Source organism: Artibeus jamaicensis, unplaced genomic scaffold (genome assembly GCF_021234435.1).
Source record: "Artibeus jamaicensis isolate MK-2021 breed Jamaican fruit bat unplaced genomic scaffold, CSHL_Jam_final contig_233, whole genome shotgun sequence".
In the NCBI taxonomy this organism is placed as follows: Eukaryota; Metazoa; Chordata; class Mammalia; order Chiroptera; family Phyllostomidae; genus Artibeus; species Artibeus jamaicensis.
In genome coordinates this window covers 30,052,905-30,069,279 of record NW_026521486.1, presented here as the reverse complement: position 1 = coordinate 30,069,279, position 16,375 = coordinate 30,052,905, and the positions used below count along the sequence as shown (strand labels likewise).

The 16,375-nt window shown below is 39.4% G+C and overlaps 1 protein-coding gene across 7 annotated transcripts in view; it reads right to left on the bottom strand.

Moving 5' to 3' along the window:
- The window catches only part of PLEKHA5 (pleckstrin homology domain containing A5), a 202,495-nt gene that overhangs the window by 91,940 nt on the left and 94,180 nt on the right, over window positions 1-16,375 (bottom strand). The window contains exon 1 of one of the 7 annotated variants that reach the window (XM_037136577.2): window positions 2,701-2,719. The exons of 5 other annotated variants lie outside the window; for them this stretch is intronic. Coding sequence is in view for 1 of the 2 variants with exons in the window: in XM_053662051.1 (XP_053518026.1) it covers window positions 14,317-14,335 (19 nt within the window). In the remaining variant the exon portion in view is untranslated. Of the gene's footprint in view, window positions 1-2,700; window positions 2,720-14,155; window positions 14,336-16,375 lie in introns of those variants that run through there. One more of the 7 variants, XM_053662051.1, reaches the window with a different exon arrangement.

Sequence of the window (16,375 nt, the reverse complement as noted above, 5' to 3'; positions counted from 1 at the left end):
GAGTGGAGATCCGATTAGGGGCTGATGTTGACTAGACAGGAAGATGTCACACAGGGGCTACCATTTGAATTCCACCTCAGGATCAGCAGCAGTAGTCAGATGTGGCTAGAGTTTCAGCAGAGATTCAAGGGAAGGAGCACGGAAACAGGGCTGAAAATCTAGGTTTTAAGTAACAATATATTTATGCATGTAAAATTTGCAATGTAAGTTTTGAAAATATATTTGCTCCCCTCCTGTCCTTTCAATTGCAAAATCTGAACTCTGAAAGCATCTAAATACTTAATGTAGTTATGTGATGCACACAGCGCTTAATTAAGGCTCAGTGCAGTCGGCAGCAAATCATTCTCCCTAAGCACTGAGAAATTTCTCACTTACAGGAGAGGCAAGAGTGAGACAGAACTCTGACCCAGAATAGCCGGGCAAGGCCCACTTTCTAAGGCAGAAACACAGACGCAGCACGCAGAGCAGCACGGAATTCCACTGGCCCCTGCAGTACCCTGGGAGGGAAGCATCACACCCCAGGGACCCATTCCCTTCTAACTGAGGACAAGGCCACGGCATGCTAGTAGTTGGTTAGAGAGCAGGTTTTCATCACAGTGAAGATGAACCTCTGTAACACAACGATCAAGACATATTCACCTCATTCACCTGCTTAGTCAATTCATTTGTTTATGCTCAAATATTTATTAAGCATCTAATATACACAAGGTTTGGTACTGCCCACCACTAGGAAACAAAAATATAGTTCAAGACTATTTGCATTTTAAGGAATACTGTTCCAACTGAGCATACTAACCTAAATTCCAAACCTGAAGAATAAATAGCACAACTATACTTTTCCACGGGCTGCAGTATTGATGGAAAGGTTCTTCAAAGCATGCCTTACTCATTAGAAAACAGACAAGCACTTTATCCATTACTGCTTCAGACTGGAGTAAAATCTTTATGCCATTTCAGGTTATTTCCCTGAGCTCTGCTCATCTCCTCATTTTTTTTCTTTGCCATATTTAATTTCCTGTCCACACAAAAAAGTAAGTAGCTTCTCCTCACTTGAACTTCAATGGTATTTAGGCCAGTGACCTCTGATGTCACGATGCCTCAAAAACATCTTTGTTTAAAATGTATAGTGATATATTCCAATCATCACCACTACATAATTTACTGATTAAGTTTAAAATATAAGCTCTTTGAAAACCATGATAAAATATTTTAAGTGGATTCAAGATAAATTTTTAAAGGGAATAAAAATATTCATGAGTTCCCCATCTTAACTTTTCTAGCTTTGGGCACAATTTTTAGCTGGAAGCTGAAAATTCTGCAACATAAGGGAAATATTGTGGATCTTGAAATAAGGCCATCAAGTAAAAAAAAAAATGAACTTGAAACCCTACTTCTATATTTCTTATGCTTCTAAATATAAAAGTAGTATAATGTACTAAGAATCATAATATGAAGCAGTTACCATAATTCTTCAAATGTGCTATCTTTGCACATTCACATATAAAAAGCTGATTTAGATCATTTTCCTTCAATGCCTAACCACCTTATTCACATACAAAATATGTAAAACAAACCTTATTCTTTAATTCCTTCAGAAAACTGATGTGAAAATATTTAATATATTTGTTAAGAATTTCTATATTGCCTTTTCCTCAACTAGACTTAAAAAGTAGAGAGTGCCTGTTCTTTAAGAGAAAACTTTGAAATTTCCTCTAAAGGACCTTGAAATCACAAGGCTGCTACTGAACTTGCAGGAAAAGAATTATGCCTAAGATGGCAAAATTTAAAAGACATTAAAGGCTTCAGTTTGTAGCATATAAATAGTATGAAATTAGAATGGTATCATACATTCACTCAAAATGGAGAAAAAAGTTTTAAGAAAAACAGCTGCATAAAATACCTTACTCAATAATCTAATTGTTAAACTAATACTTTCAGAAAACTGAATAAATTTACAATAGTGTAATTCAAAGAGACATGAATTAATATTGTTAAGAAATAAATCTGTAAAGACATGTTACTGAGCCTTGACAATGGCTGTGATACTTTATTTTCTTTAAATGCCAAAGTATTGTCTACAATAAAATCTGCTGTAATTATATTGCTCTTAAATTTTAGGTTAATGAGGATTCTTATTTTGAATTACATACTGACACAGCCCAAATATTAATTAAAAAATTAAATAAATATCAGCAGCTTCAACAAACTGTCAACTAGTTTAGACTGATATTAATATGCTTTAATAAAAGCATATGATGTAATGATATTGTTGGCATCTCCACAGGAACTTCTGAGAATTATTCACTTAATTCTTTTTATGAAAAAAAAAAAAAATCAAGTTTCTCCTCTAAGTTAAAAAATAAATAAGACGAATTAAAAAATTTTAATGACAATCTTTAGGCTTTAAAGCAATTTACAACTACCATTAATTAGCTTAAAGTTAAATAGAGTCTAAGAGGAAGATTACATCTTAAAATGCTGAAGTCATCTGAAGACCAAGTAATGCATTATATTTCCACAGTATAATCAGTGATGGAAACATTTATAACATGCAAATCCTTTGCATGAGGCACTGAACCTGGCGTTAGGTCTACAAGATTACTTACCACAGAATTACGTTTTTCTCATTAACAGAAAAAAAAAAGGACCACTGCTTATTTAGCCATTAACTACTTACAAAAAGTAACAAGAACTACTCACCAGCCTTCCTCAAAATCACACTTGTAAACAGACATTCAACTACAGGCAAAAAAGGATACTGGAACGCAAAAAGGACTCCTTTGTTTTTGAGCTGCTCCCCAATGAGCACCGTGGACTCAGCAGTCAGGAAATGCTCCGTGCTGTCAGGCGGGCTGCCACTCTGTAAGTCTGACACCACTGACGTCACACACTAGCATGTCACTGCAGCCACAAATGAAGGCAGCCTCATCAGGAAGACTCTGCTGTGACTGTGCATGCTTTCCAATCCTACGAGCAAAAGGTGACTTCAAGTCCCTTAAAGTTGGAATACAGCATAGGGTAAAACACCAGCATGTACGTTTGCAAACAGCATATATGTTTGCAAAAAGCTCTTGAGAAACTTAAAGTAACCTTAGCTCAAATAAATACATATTTCCTGTTAAAACTGTAAGCGTAATAATTTAAATGACTCCTTTAAAAATATTTTGTCGTTGTTACAGAAAGATGATACATTCTTATTTCAAAATTTTAACCTATAAAAGGTATAAAGAAAGCTAAAGCTGCCTGGAGTTCCACCACCCAGAAATGGTAACAGCTACTCACATTTATTGTTCCTTATTAAGTCAAGCACTTTCCGAATGATACAGGTTCTGTTACTGTCTTTACTTTACTAAAGAGACTGAGGCACAAAATAGTTAGGGACCACGTCCACAGTCACAATTCTAGTAAGTAATTCAGCAAAATTCAAACTCAGGTAGAGGGTCTCTGCTGCCCATACATTTCATTGCTAAATTATACTGTCTAGCAGTAAAGGTTAACATTCTGGTGCACATCCTTTAAGACCAGAGTTTGTGTATATAAAGATACATTTAGTCAACACAGGGAAATCAAACTATGTATGATGTTTTGCAAATCGCTCTAATTCAACAGTATGTCATGAACAGCTTTTCACGTCAATAATTATATGTCTAACTTTTCCTTTTTTGATGACTGGCCATCACAATGATCTAAACCTGTTTACCCCTGAACACTTAACTTTAAATTTTTTGCTATTATGAACAATACTTAATGTACATAACTGGCCAGGCATCTCTGTGCTTTCTGTGTTTAGCCGCGAAAAGACAACCCTTAGAAGTGGGACCAACAGGCCGAAGCATGTGGGTGTTTTCAGCATTTACATGCCTTCCTTGTCCTCCAAAAAAAGGTAACACCTTACGTCTGTACCTCAATACATTATATTTCTCTTTCCCCCGCATACTGGGTACTGGTACTCTTCTTTGCAAATCTAATACAGAGTACACATGGCACCACATAGTTCTAACTGTGTGTGTGTTTCAACTGCAAGTGAGGTCAAGCCTTTCTTCGTGTGCCCGATCTCATGGCCGTCCAGTTTAATATTCACAAGGGTGCAGGTAGGTTCCAGAGTCTGATGACCCAAGTCCAAGCCCAGCTCTTCTCAATAGTTCTCTTACCATAGGCAAGTTTTTGGTCCCTCAATGTCCTTATAGAAAACATAAAGACAATTTAATCCTCATGGGATTATGGTGAGAACTGTATGAGAAAAACCACGTAAGCAGCTGGAACGGAACCTGCCGCAAGTGTTTAATTAAATGTTAACTCATATTTAATAGCCTACTAGACTTCTTCTGCCTTTCGTCCAAAATGTTAAGTCTACACAGAGTATGGACAAACCATTATACAAAACACTACTGTAAATGTCTCATTAGGGGGAAGGAGGGATAAGGGGGTTAAATGATAATGGGAAAATGCAATAAAAAATAAAATGAATGAAAACAATCTTATTTAGAATGCTAATATTGTAAAAATGTTCAGATACCTCAATATGAGTTGTCTTACAACTCCATCTGGCATGTAACATAACTGGTGTTAAACCACACCCTTCATATGATACTATAACAAAAATTTACAATAGCATCTCAAGTTGAGAAAACAAAATTGTTTCATCATGTAGTTTGAAATAGACAAGCAAGCCAACACAGTTGGCTTTAACCAGAGGGGGCTGCATATGTTTTAGAAAAGCAATGAGTCATGATCTTATCCATCTTTTTCTAAAGTGAAGGCTTTGCTAGTTTCAACTACGCTCAGTTTAAATGTCTCATATTAAAAAAACACAGAATCCATTCTGGAAAACATCAAAAAGAAGCCAGCAAAATACGTTTTCCCCAGTTCCAAAAGCAAAGGACAACCCCTTTCAAATGACATAGCAATCTATAAACTGAATATCTGATGGTTAAAATGTAGTCAGCTCATTATTCCTAACCCTAAATAAATCAAAGCTGGCCTGTTTCTGCCACCAGGACAGTCATTATGCTAACAGATCTGGTTTAGGTGAATTCATTATTTTATACGCTGTAAAATTATCCTGTCTGAAGGCAGACATTTCTGTAGTAAAATCGCAGCATAATATGTTTGCAGAATCACACAGTGGCACACTGGTTTAGCATATTGCTGTCAGGAGAAAAACAATCAATAACGAAGCAGCAGAGATCTGTCAGGAGAGTGTAAGAGATCACCAGGCACACTGAGCACTAACGAGCGGACCAAAGGGTTGGTGAATGAAGTGCCCGGCACCCTCCCCATTCCTCTAGACCTCGGAGGCTCTATTCTTGCCTTATTTCCTCCACCCCCCCACCCAGTGATTCTAGGACTTCCACGGGGAAACACTGTGGTCAGGCAATGGACATGAAAGAGGGAATAAGGTAAGGTTCTTCTTCTCAAGGCCGTAACAGCCTTGAACTGACAGTTTATTAGGGAAGAGAATGCTGTAAACAGATCATTATAACATAACCTGATTTGTGCGGCACAGAAGAGGAAGTGGCTAAATGCCTGGGGGAAATCTGGAAAGATGATTATGAACAATGTAATGACAGCAGGCCTGACTATTTCAAGAGATTTCGGTTAGAGAAGGCAGTAGCTGTACAAGTACAAATTTAAGATGCAATGTAAAATTTACACCTATAAAAAGAGAAATTATTCATTTAAGGGAAGAAATGCCTTGGAACGGGGCAAGTCTCACAAATGTTTTATGAAATTCTGCCCTGCTTTTCCCAAATGCCAGCGACGGCAACTAGGTTAGCTTTCTCAACTCTGCCCAAACCACACTCTAGGAAGCAAAGTTGAGGCAGATAGGAATGGGTGCTCCACCTTTGTCAGAGCTAGTAAACTGCCTTAAATCAGTAGTGACCCTAAATTTTCAATTAACGGTGATTCCCTTTCCAGGTATCTCCACGCTATAGAGCAGGAGTCATACTTCACCAAAAAGCCACAGGAAAAAAAAAGTCTAGCGAGGCCTGCCAAAGTAGTTGCCAGAAATTACATGCTTCAGTGCGCCCCTCAGGTATGGTTGTGACAGTGCTTGAGGATCAGGTGTGACAACCATCTTTTTTCAGTTGTTACTGTTACTGCACCTTTCAGTGACATTTAAAGCTCCTGACAACTCACTGCCTGAAAAATTGCACCACTGACCTTGACCTGTGTGACCTGGTTCCCCAGTGCTCACTTTGTGAAACAGGCTTTAGTCCCAATGACTCATCCAGCACTCAATAATTTGGTGCCAACGCATTCATCACTAATATCCAATAAAGAAGTTCTTGATGAAATAGCTCTCCTGCCAATCTCTTCTCCATAGAGCGTCCATATAGTGTTCTGTGTAACATGAAGCACTCAAATGGTGCATCAGTTGATTACTGATTTTTATCTCCCAGGTCATTTAGTACAATTCTTCAGCTCAGAAGGAATAAGAGCACCTGTGCACATTTCCAAAGTGTGCTTTTTCCAGCACCAGCAGGTAATGAACTCAGTTCTCACACCATCTACCTGGAGAGAGCACCAGCACTCACTGGCGAAGACTCCGTACTACAACACTGCCTCCACTTCGAGACAGGCCAGTTGTGAGTCCAGGTTGTTCCCTGAGCCGGTGGCTGTAAACTAGAGGTGCCCATGACTTCCTCCTTGGGTTCGATTAATTTGCTAGAAGGGCTCACAGAACTCAGAGGACATTTAGTTACGTTCACCAATTTATCATAAAGGATACAGAAGAGAAAGATGGAAAAGTATACAAATCAGGGCCTGGAAGTGCCCCGAGCACGGGAGCTTCTGTCCCCGTGGAACTGGGGTGCACCAACACCCTGGTGAGGCATGTAGCTGATCCGACCTCACTGCAGCCCCGTCCCCAACCCTCCGTTTGGCCCCTTCCCAGGTCAGTGAGTGGGGCTGACCCTCCACACACGGAGGCTGTCCAGGGACCCTACTGTATGCCACTTCATGAATGACAAAAGATACTGATCATTCGGGAAATTCCAAGAGCCTGAGCAGCTCCTGTGCCAGAAACTGGGGACAAAGACCAAATACATTTCTTATGACACAATATTCAGCTACAAAGTTGTACAGAGGCAAAGTACTGGGTTGGCTGAAAAGTCTGTGGGGGATTTTCCTATAAAATAAGACACATTTTTCATTTTCAACAATAACTTTATTGATTTGGATATTTTGAGTATGGCAGTTATCTCCTGCCTGGTATAACATTGACTGTTCTCAATTAATGCCTCAATTTGACTGCTGTCACCTTCAGCTGGTCTATCTGGCCATGGATCATCGTCCAGAGAAATTTCCAGCACGAAACTTCACAAACCAACAAAATTTGTTTGTTGACGTGTTACCAACAAAATTGTTTTGAATTAAGTTAAAGCCAACTAAGTGCTACTAGAGCCATAGTATGAAACAAACAAACAAACAAACAAACAAACAAACAAACTTTTTGGCCAACCCAATAAGAATACCAATAATCTTCTTTTCTTTTCATCCCAAACTTTCGAATTCATTTATCTTAGTGTATTACATAGCATAATTTTGTGACTTCTTAAAGAGTAACACCAAGGCAACAATAATTACAAAACTCTAAAATAATTCAAAGGTATGGTTTCTCACACCCTCATTATCTTCTATTAACAAGTGGTAATCAGATAAAAAGTAATCAATTTATAAAAACTGATCACTCATATCTGAGGACACCGTCTGATAGATTTTAAATATATTTCCTGTACTGAGCACTATGCCAGCTGAAGTTCAGGGGAGAAACAAACTAGGCCTCTAAGCAAGACAGTACAAGCACTGGGACAACAACTTCTGAACACTCTGTTAGTCATCCTCATTCAACACCAACATAACAGTTTGGATATTCTCAATTTCCTACCCAACAAATGTTCAGTGGCTGTCTCATCTTTCTATTCTATTAGAGCTAAAATTTTACAACACAGCAATCTCTTGGAAAATAATTGGAAGAGTTGCATGATTTAAATATCATGTTAGTCCATAAACATCTCTTTAGAAAGGAACCAATTATAATGAAAAATCCTACACATCATTAGAATCTTCTTCCCCAGGAGTGATAGCTACTAAAATATGCTTTTGTCTTAATAGGATTCAGAACCTTCTAACTTAAAAATATGCAGTTCTCAGGACAGCAATGAACAAAGTTGACCCTCTCAGGCCAGTCTAATAAGGCCTTGACTTAGCCAATTTATACTCCCATTAATGCATTTCTGTCTCCAGTTTTTTTTAAGTTTTCCCTGTTTTTGGTGTGAGACTGGTTGCCATGCCTTCTTCCTTTTGAACCCTGTCATAACTTGTATATATCACCGACTCACACAATAGAGGGCCCAGCACAAATGTCACCCCCTCAGAGAGATGTCCCCAACCTCTCACTCCAGTGGTTCCTAGAATACAAACCAGGAATAACCGGGGTGAGGCCAACAAAATGCACGTCATACACACTTACATCTCAAAGGACCTGACAGCAGGGACGTATGCAAACTATTCTGCACAGTACATACAAACGTTTATACTGCTGGAGAATGGACTGAGGCTAGCCAACTCATTTACACGATGAAATACAACAAAAGTGAGAGACACAACTGAGAGACACAATGACGAGGGCGTTAGAATCGATCGTCTTCCTCCCCTTTCCCTACTGCCGTGCGACATCTCCACTCCTGAGCCCTAGGTGTCGCGTCTGGTCATGTGTGTACCTCCTCCCAGCGTCTGACCTCTCTCTCTGGGTGCTCCGAAATAAGTTCGCCTGACAGGAAAAAAGTGTATTCTGAGTAGTGAATTTTTAAATAGGCTCTGGACTCCTATTTTTACCTTAACTGTTACATTTCTAGAAAAATTTCAAGTCATAGAGTAAATGTGCAACAAATACAGTATGGAAACTTTTAATTTACTAATTTTGTACTTAAATGTATAACAGTAACTAATATGAAATTTAATTTGGAAATACGGTTTACCCTTTAACAATGTGGAGGTTGTGGTGCTGATCCTCATGTACCCCAACACCTACCTATAAATTTTTATTCCCCCAAAAGTTAATTACTAATAGCCTACCATTGATGGGAAGCCTTACTAATAATATGAAGAGCTGATCAACACATTTTATATCTCTTACAATATACTTATGGAGTACTTATACTGTACTCTTACAATAAAGTAGCTAAAGAAAATATTTAGAAAATCATGAGGAGAAAATACATTTACAGTATTACACATATTAATCAAAAAAAACAAAATAGTCTGTGTATAAGTGGATCTGTGTATAAGCAGGCTGTTCAAGGGCCAAGTGCATGTGTCTTTTATGAAAATAATCTTAAATTCTAACACAGTAAAGAAATGCAGATCCCAAAGCCCATTGATGAGTATGAAATAATAATCAATAACCAAGCTATGTGAGGAAGAAAACAAATAGAAATTCAGCTCTAGTCTCCTTGCCTGAATCCCAATGTCAACTCTGGGTGAATATACATTTCTGAGTGATAATTTGTGACTTATACTGTTATCTGTACATAGATGGATTGTCATTCTGAAAAAAAAAATCTGATTTTCTGCAGAGTAAAACTTACCAATAAAATAGTTATTATTCAGGTACCAACTTGATTCTCCATTTGTACCATCTGCCTGGAAGACCGTGGTCCGTTTTGATACAGCAGTAGAATCAAACATGTGACAGTTACCAGTTTTCCTTACGACCAAAAACCAGGCCTCAGAGACACTATTATGTAATGGCAGCTTTGTGTGCTGGCTTAATTTACTCAGAAATTGTTGCTTACTCTCTTGCAAGGAAACAAGAAAATCCACATGTTAAAATGTTTTCGCTACCACACAAAAGGACAGAATACGTCGTGGAAACGCATGACTGAGATACAGCCTTGGGACCTAAGAGGTACTTTTGTTTCTACAACTGACTCAATGAAAAGGTCCTGAGAAAGAAACTCACACTGTAAGTTGTCCTTTCCTCATTATATTCCATGACATAATTAGGAAGACTTACGGCAATAACTACAACCAAGACCATTTGCCTGCCAAGGCCAAGTTTTACTGAGGCACAGAAATTCTCCCTTAAAACCAAAACCAAAAACAGGTTACAACCTGCCACTTTTCTGTGCTCACATTTCTGGCACGGGAGGCATAATTTCCTTGACTGTTTTTATACCCCCTTTAAACAAATTCCTTGAACCATGAAATTTACTGGAAATGGTTACACATATTGCTGTCTAGTGTTAAAAAGAAAAACAATCAAACCTGGGTTGGGATTTACTTTCCTTGACTATTAGTAATAGTTTTTTAAAAATTAATTCAATGAAGATTTCTTGGGAATATTGCTTCTTTTCTAAAGGAAGCATTTGCCAGATCCTGTGAAAGAATGTTAAAGAAAGCAATATTCAAACTAGTTGTGGGTAAATAAGTACATAACTCAAACATAACTAAGAATATGATACGCTATAGCATGAGTAAATCCTGGAGCCAGAATCCTAGATCAGGCCTTTGGAAAACTACTGTACTTCGTTCTCAGTGCCTCCTCTGTCCTTCATCTCTAAAGTGGGCTTAACAGTAACATCTTCATTGTAGATGAAGTAACATCTACATCGTAGACCTGCTGTGAGGATTAAAGGAATGGAAACAGTAAAGTCCTTACAACAGTGTTTGATACGTAACCAAAGCTCATTAAACACTATTCGTGTTCTGAGCTCAAAACAGCCGAGATAAATGTGAGTGGGCTTTGCACTTGAAACCCTGTCAACCATGGGCAGGAGGATCCAGAGAGCAGATGATGAAGTATTATTGTAAAAACGAGGCGGCTAGCTGGGCCTGGTTATAGTGCAGTGGTTTAGAAAAGGCAGGTGAAGGGCAGGGTGGGACTTTGTGAACATCACACAAAGGAGCGGGGGTGTCGCCTGGTTGGCCACGAGAGCTACTAGAGAGACTTATCAGCAGAGTTTTATTAAGTCACAGAGAGGGTTGGTGAGCATTTGAGTTTTTCACCTGCCCTTGAGAAAGTTGATTTTCACATAAAGCGGTTTTAATATAAATCAGAACTTGTATTGACAACCTCACCACTACAAGTAAAAACACAAAGCTGGAATCTCTTAGTTTTCTCTTGTGGCTCCCTCCACGACTGTGTGAAGCCGATCACTGGTGTAGGACATAGGACCGCCTTCTGAAGAACCATTACTGCCCGCACCTCGGGGAGCAGGAGGCTGGCCTTCCCAGAGCACCCGGAAGACAAGCCACCAGGACTAAAGCTGGACCCTTCCAAAGAGAAGCGAGTGTGGAGGGCGGGGAGGACGGCGGTTTGATAGGCACCAAGACCGGCTGGCACACCGCATTCTAGCACAAATGAATAAACCATACTTAAACTGGCCAAAACCTAATTTAGTATAGAAAAAAACAGTTCAGTGCACTAAGTAACTGGAGAACATTAACTACCAGCACCAAAAGGCAGGCTACGGTGTCAAAACTTTTTTAAGTTCTGCACAGCAGAAAAAGAAAAAGATCTGCCCAAAGGGAACTGGAGAGATATAACCCACTTCTTCATGCAGTAAAATAAAATAAGAAACATCTTGTAATCTCTCTGGGTATCTAATACTGACTCCTAGTTGGCTAAAACCTTCAAAAGTATTATGTATCTATTAGAAATAAAAGACAAAATAAGAAAGGAATAGATAAATGGATTGGTTTCGTAGGCTGCCTTTGGAAAGTTTCATAAAAACAATATATACTGTTACTTAACAATGACAATAAAAATTCCTGATTGTTCAAAATTTATCTGGAAGCCCCAGAGCCTGCTCAGAATCCCAGCATAAATATTTCGTGTTGGCACAAATGTAAAAAGAATGAAGAATTGACTGACAGATGCTACAACATCGGTGAACCTCAATACCATTCTGCTAAGTAAAAGGCAGGCCCAAAGCCCACATATGGTATGAGTCCAGTTATAAGAAACACCCAGAGCATGTAAATCCACAGACAGAAAGCAGACTAATGGTTGCCAGAGGCTGTGGGGAAGGAAGAACTTGGGAGTCACTGCTTGCTTAGTGGGCATACTGTTGACTTTGGGGTGATGAAATATTATGTACTACAAGAGGTGGTAGCTGCCCATCACTGTTAATGTATGAAATGTCACTAAACTGTACCTTACAGCAGCAAATTTTACACTATAGGAATTTTACAGCAATGAAAAAATAACCAATGAAACTGTCATGTGAAATGTATAAAGATCTGACGATGTGCTTTGCACTTTAACCAACCCTGGTCAGTAGCAATTCAACTTGCTTTAATACAGTAGACTATTCTATAATTCCTCCTTTGACTGGACATAATCTGGGATCTTCTTCATTATATGCAGGATTCCAAGACTTAAAATGTAAGCCTACATGCTGAAATTCAGATGAATTCCCACACTGCAAATAGAGCTGCCCGCCCAGCTTGTTCAGGAGAAGGAGAACTAGGACAGCCTCTGACCTAAACCACAAATGAAAGACCCCAATTTTCTGCTGTGAAGGAGAGCCTTGGGGGAATCCCTGGGCCGGTTAGGACCCTCTGACATCACTGTAGAAGGGTTTTTTTTTTGCTGCTTCTCCTAAGAAGACAATATAACAGACTGTTTCCTACTGCTGTTGTTTTAAAGAGAGGTTCTGCAAGTCTGAGAGTGGTCCTTCCCAGAAGGCAGACCACATACAGGACAAGGTAACAAAAGAAAATAACCAACACTTGCAATTCTGTATGAAAGTTTACATTAAAGCCCCACAAATTCCGTAACTAAAACTCCATCTCTGTCTAGAAATTTTCTTGTTTGCAAATGTTATAGCTGTGGTAAGCAAGTTCTAGCACTGTTCCAGAATTTCTGCCCTGAGGAAAGTAACACAAGGAGCTGCACACCCCTCCCCTGTGCAGCGGGAGCTGGCTGCAGCTCGGGGCAGGCAGCGTGTCTCCAGAAAGATGGAGCAACCGCAAGCAGCTGTGGGGCCTGCAAGGATTTAGATACTGAGATTCTCACTCTAGGGGAAAGACCGGAGGGAGTGAGTGGTGCAGGCAACAGCCAGGTACCTCGAGGCATTCAGAGCAAGGCAGGAAGGGAATGCGAAATCCGTTTCACTGGCGTCTGTCCCTCGCTGTCCCGAAACTGCGGCTGCACTGTGGCTAAAGGAGAGGTTACCCTGATTCTGACAGATTCGAGTGCATTTATAGAATTTATAAAACACAGAGCACAGACAGTATACAGGTTAATGATATAAATGCTTTTAGAACGTCCATATATATGTGAAGCCATGTATTTTATATTATCATAGTTTACTATATGAGAACAGTGGCTGATTAATTACTGGAAACACTTTAAGTAGAAACAGTCATGGAGGTAAACTGCCTAAAACTGCACGTCAATCATATTTACTTAGGAATATTTTTTAAAACTCTCTAAAACTGAGGAGCATTTAAATTTATCTACAACAAATTCTTTTTAAAAATGTCATATGACACTCTTTGGTTATGGAGAAGGTAGGTATTTTCCTTGGGATGATGTCTTATCAGGAATTTAGTCCAAAGGTAGATCTACCTTATTGACCAAATAAGAGCGCCACCTACTTATAATAGAGGGAAGAGAGAAAAGAAGTTAATACGAATGGCCCCCGAAAAGCCATTCACTTAAATCTGAGTTCTCAACTCCCATTGGTCCTGGCCATATTTGAGATGATGCCATGTAGGAGGAAGAATTACATGTACTATTAATAGTACTCCAGAGTTACTTTATTTCTAAAAAAGCAACTTAGCCTCATCCTAAGCAGTACCTACAAAATCTGTTGTTACCCACCAGCTGTGCTATCTAACACATAATAAATATTAAAACCAGAACATTTTATTCACATACTACCTTGTTACACTGCCATTAACTTTAAAGTGCTTCAATATAAAGAATGGCAAACAGTAGTTGGTTAATATGTTAACACTCTATCACTGATCCCCCTTCAAGGCAACTAGGATCATCAGAGAAGCACATCAAAATCTGTGCTATCTAACTCTGTATCAGAGAGCTCATTACCATAAAAGACATTGAAAATATTTTTATGGTGAGATGAGGAATATTTGAAGTATGTAGATGGCTAGAAGGCCCTTGCATAAATGGGGGGAAAACGTGGCTCCTCCAGCAAGCAGCCAAGCGCCTTTGGAATAGTGACTCACTACAGAATTCCACTGGGTTCTTTGTTCCTCCTGGTGAAGTATTCTGATGCCTGAACCTGTTAAGGCAGCTGATCGCCCTGTCAGAATATCTCTTTGTCAGAGTATTTCATGTCAGGTGCTTGTTAGGAGCCTAAAAAAGGACACAAAGCAGGGAAGGACTTTACTATTCTTACAAAAATAGGCTAAACGACTGTTTCTGTACCTACTCAGCAACAGGGTGTGTGGCAGAATCTGGTCTCAGACCTGCTGTTGTGCACTAATATAACCGGTAGCGAGGCTGCGTGCAAGAATATGGGTCACGAAGGTGAACACCTGAACTGGCTCATCTCAGCTTACGACACACCTAAAAATCATCTTATATACAACCAGTGACATATGTACCAGGCTTTGAGAAATGCCAAATTAAAACTATGTTAAAAAAAAAAAAAAGGAACTATTAAATCTAGCAAAATAAATAACCATGGCTAGAGATGAGTTGCAGATTTCCCAAATGAGTTGTTAGTACTCAAAAAGGAGTAGCACACTATCTCACAGCAACAACAAGTACACAACATGCTTGGGGTGTACCCTGTCCCATTTATTCTAAGAAGCACCTAAAAAAAAAAAACCATCCATTTTAACAGCTCTGAAATTGGGAAGCTTCTCACAGCTCACGGCACTTTATGACCACTGTCCACCAGGTGGCAGTTGCGGTATCATTTTTATTACCCGTGTCATCTCAAGTGTCAGAAACATCGTGTGCCAACAACTTAGAGTCAAGTCCCAGAGGAAATAGCAGGCCAGACCTTTAGCTCCAGGACCCAGTGGATACGGGGAGAAGGCACTGAGCTACAATTCAGATGCAAGAGTCAGTATTAGGCTAGGACCCCTCTTGGCTGTGAGTTTCTTGGAGTTCCCCCTGCTTTTGATGACCTTACTCACATGCTTATCGTACAATGTCTTTAGACTCTTCAGCTTTACGGACTCCCTCATTTCCAAAGCTACTGTGGTGAGCACCTTTTGCCCCATGTCCTCATGGAAGGTGGTGCCAAAAATCTGTACTGGATCCTTTCGTCACAGTCTGCATTCTATCCTGGAGGGGAATGCCTATTCCAGAATGTCTGTGGGAACGCTACACAACGTGCACTTTTTAGACTGGCTTCTTTCATTTAGCAACACGCACGTAACACCCATCTGTATCTTTTTTACTACTGAATAATATTCCATTATAGGAATGTGCCACAGTTCGTTTATCCATTCACCCATTAATGGATATCACCTTGGCTGCCTCTAGTTTTAGCAATTATGAATAAATCTACTATGAACATTCATGTGCAGGTTCTTGTGTAGACATAAGTTGTCAACTCATTAGGGTACATACCAAGGGTCATGACTGCAGGATTGTATGATAAGACTATGTTTAACTTAACAAGAGAATGCCAAACAACCCACCAATATTATATTCCCACCAGCAATGAAGTGTGGACTCCTGTTGCTCCACCATATTGCCAGCAAATGGTATGGGCAGTTTTTCTGAGATTTCAACCACTCCATTAAGTATATACTGGTATCTCACTGTCAATTTAATTTGTGGTCACCCAATGACAAATATTGGAGCATCTTTTCTTTTTTTTAAAAGATTTTATTTATTCATTTTTAGAGAGAGGGGAAGAGAAGGAGAGGGGGGAAGAGAAACATCAATGTATGGTTGCCTCTCGTGCGTCCCCTGCTGGGAACTGGCCTGCAACCCAGGCATGTGCCCTGACCGGGAACTGAACCGTGGTTGTTTGGTTCGCAGGCCCGCGCTCAACCCACCAAGCCACACCAGTCAGGGCTGGGGCACCTTTTCTTATGCTCATCAGCCATCTGTATAGTTTCTTTGGTGAGGTGTCTGATAAGAGCTTTTGCACATTATTTTATTTTTTTAATGTCAAGTAAATACAGTTTAAATGACGGTAATCTTTTTAGAGAAAAGATTACAAATCAATACCAAAAGTGAAACCAAGAGCAAACTACCTGAGTCTTTGGTTTTTTCTTTTTTAAAGCAGCATATAACTAAAACAACCCAAATGTCCCCAAAGTACAGGGAAATGATTAAAGAAGTTAAGGTACATACACAGAAACAGTGTACCACAGATATTTCCTAACATGCTCACTATAAATTCTGACCACATTCTGGGTTATACAAGAT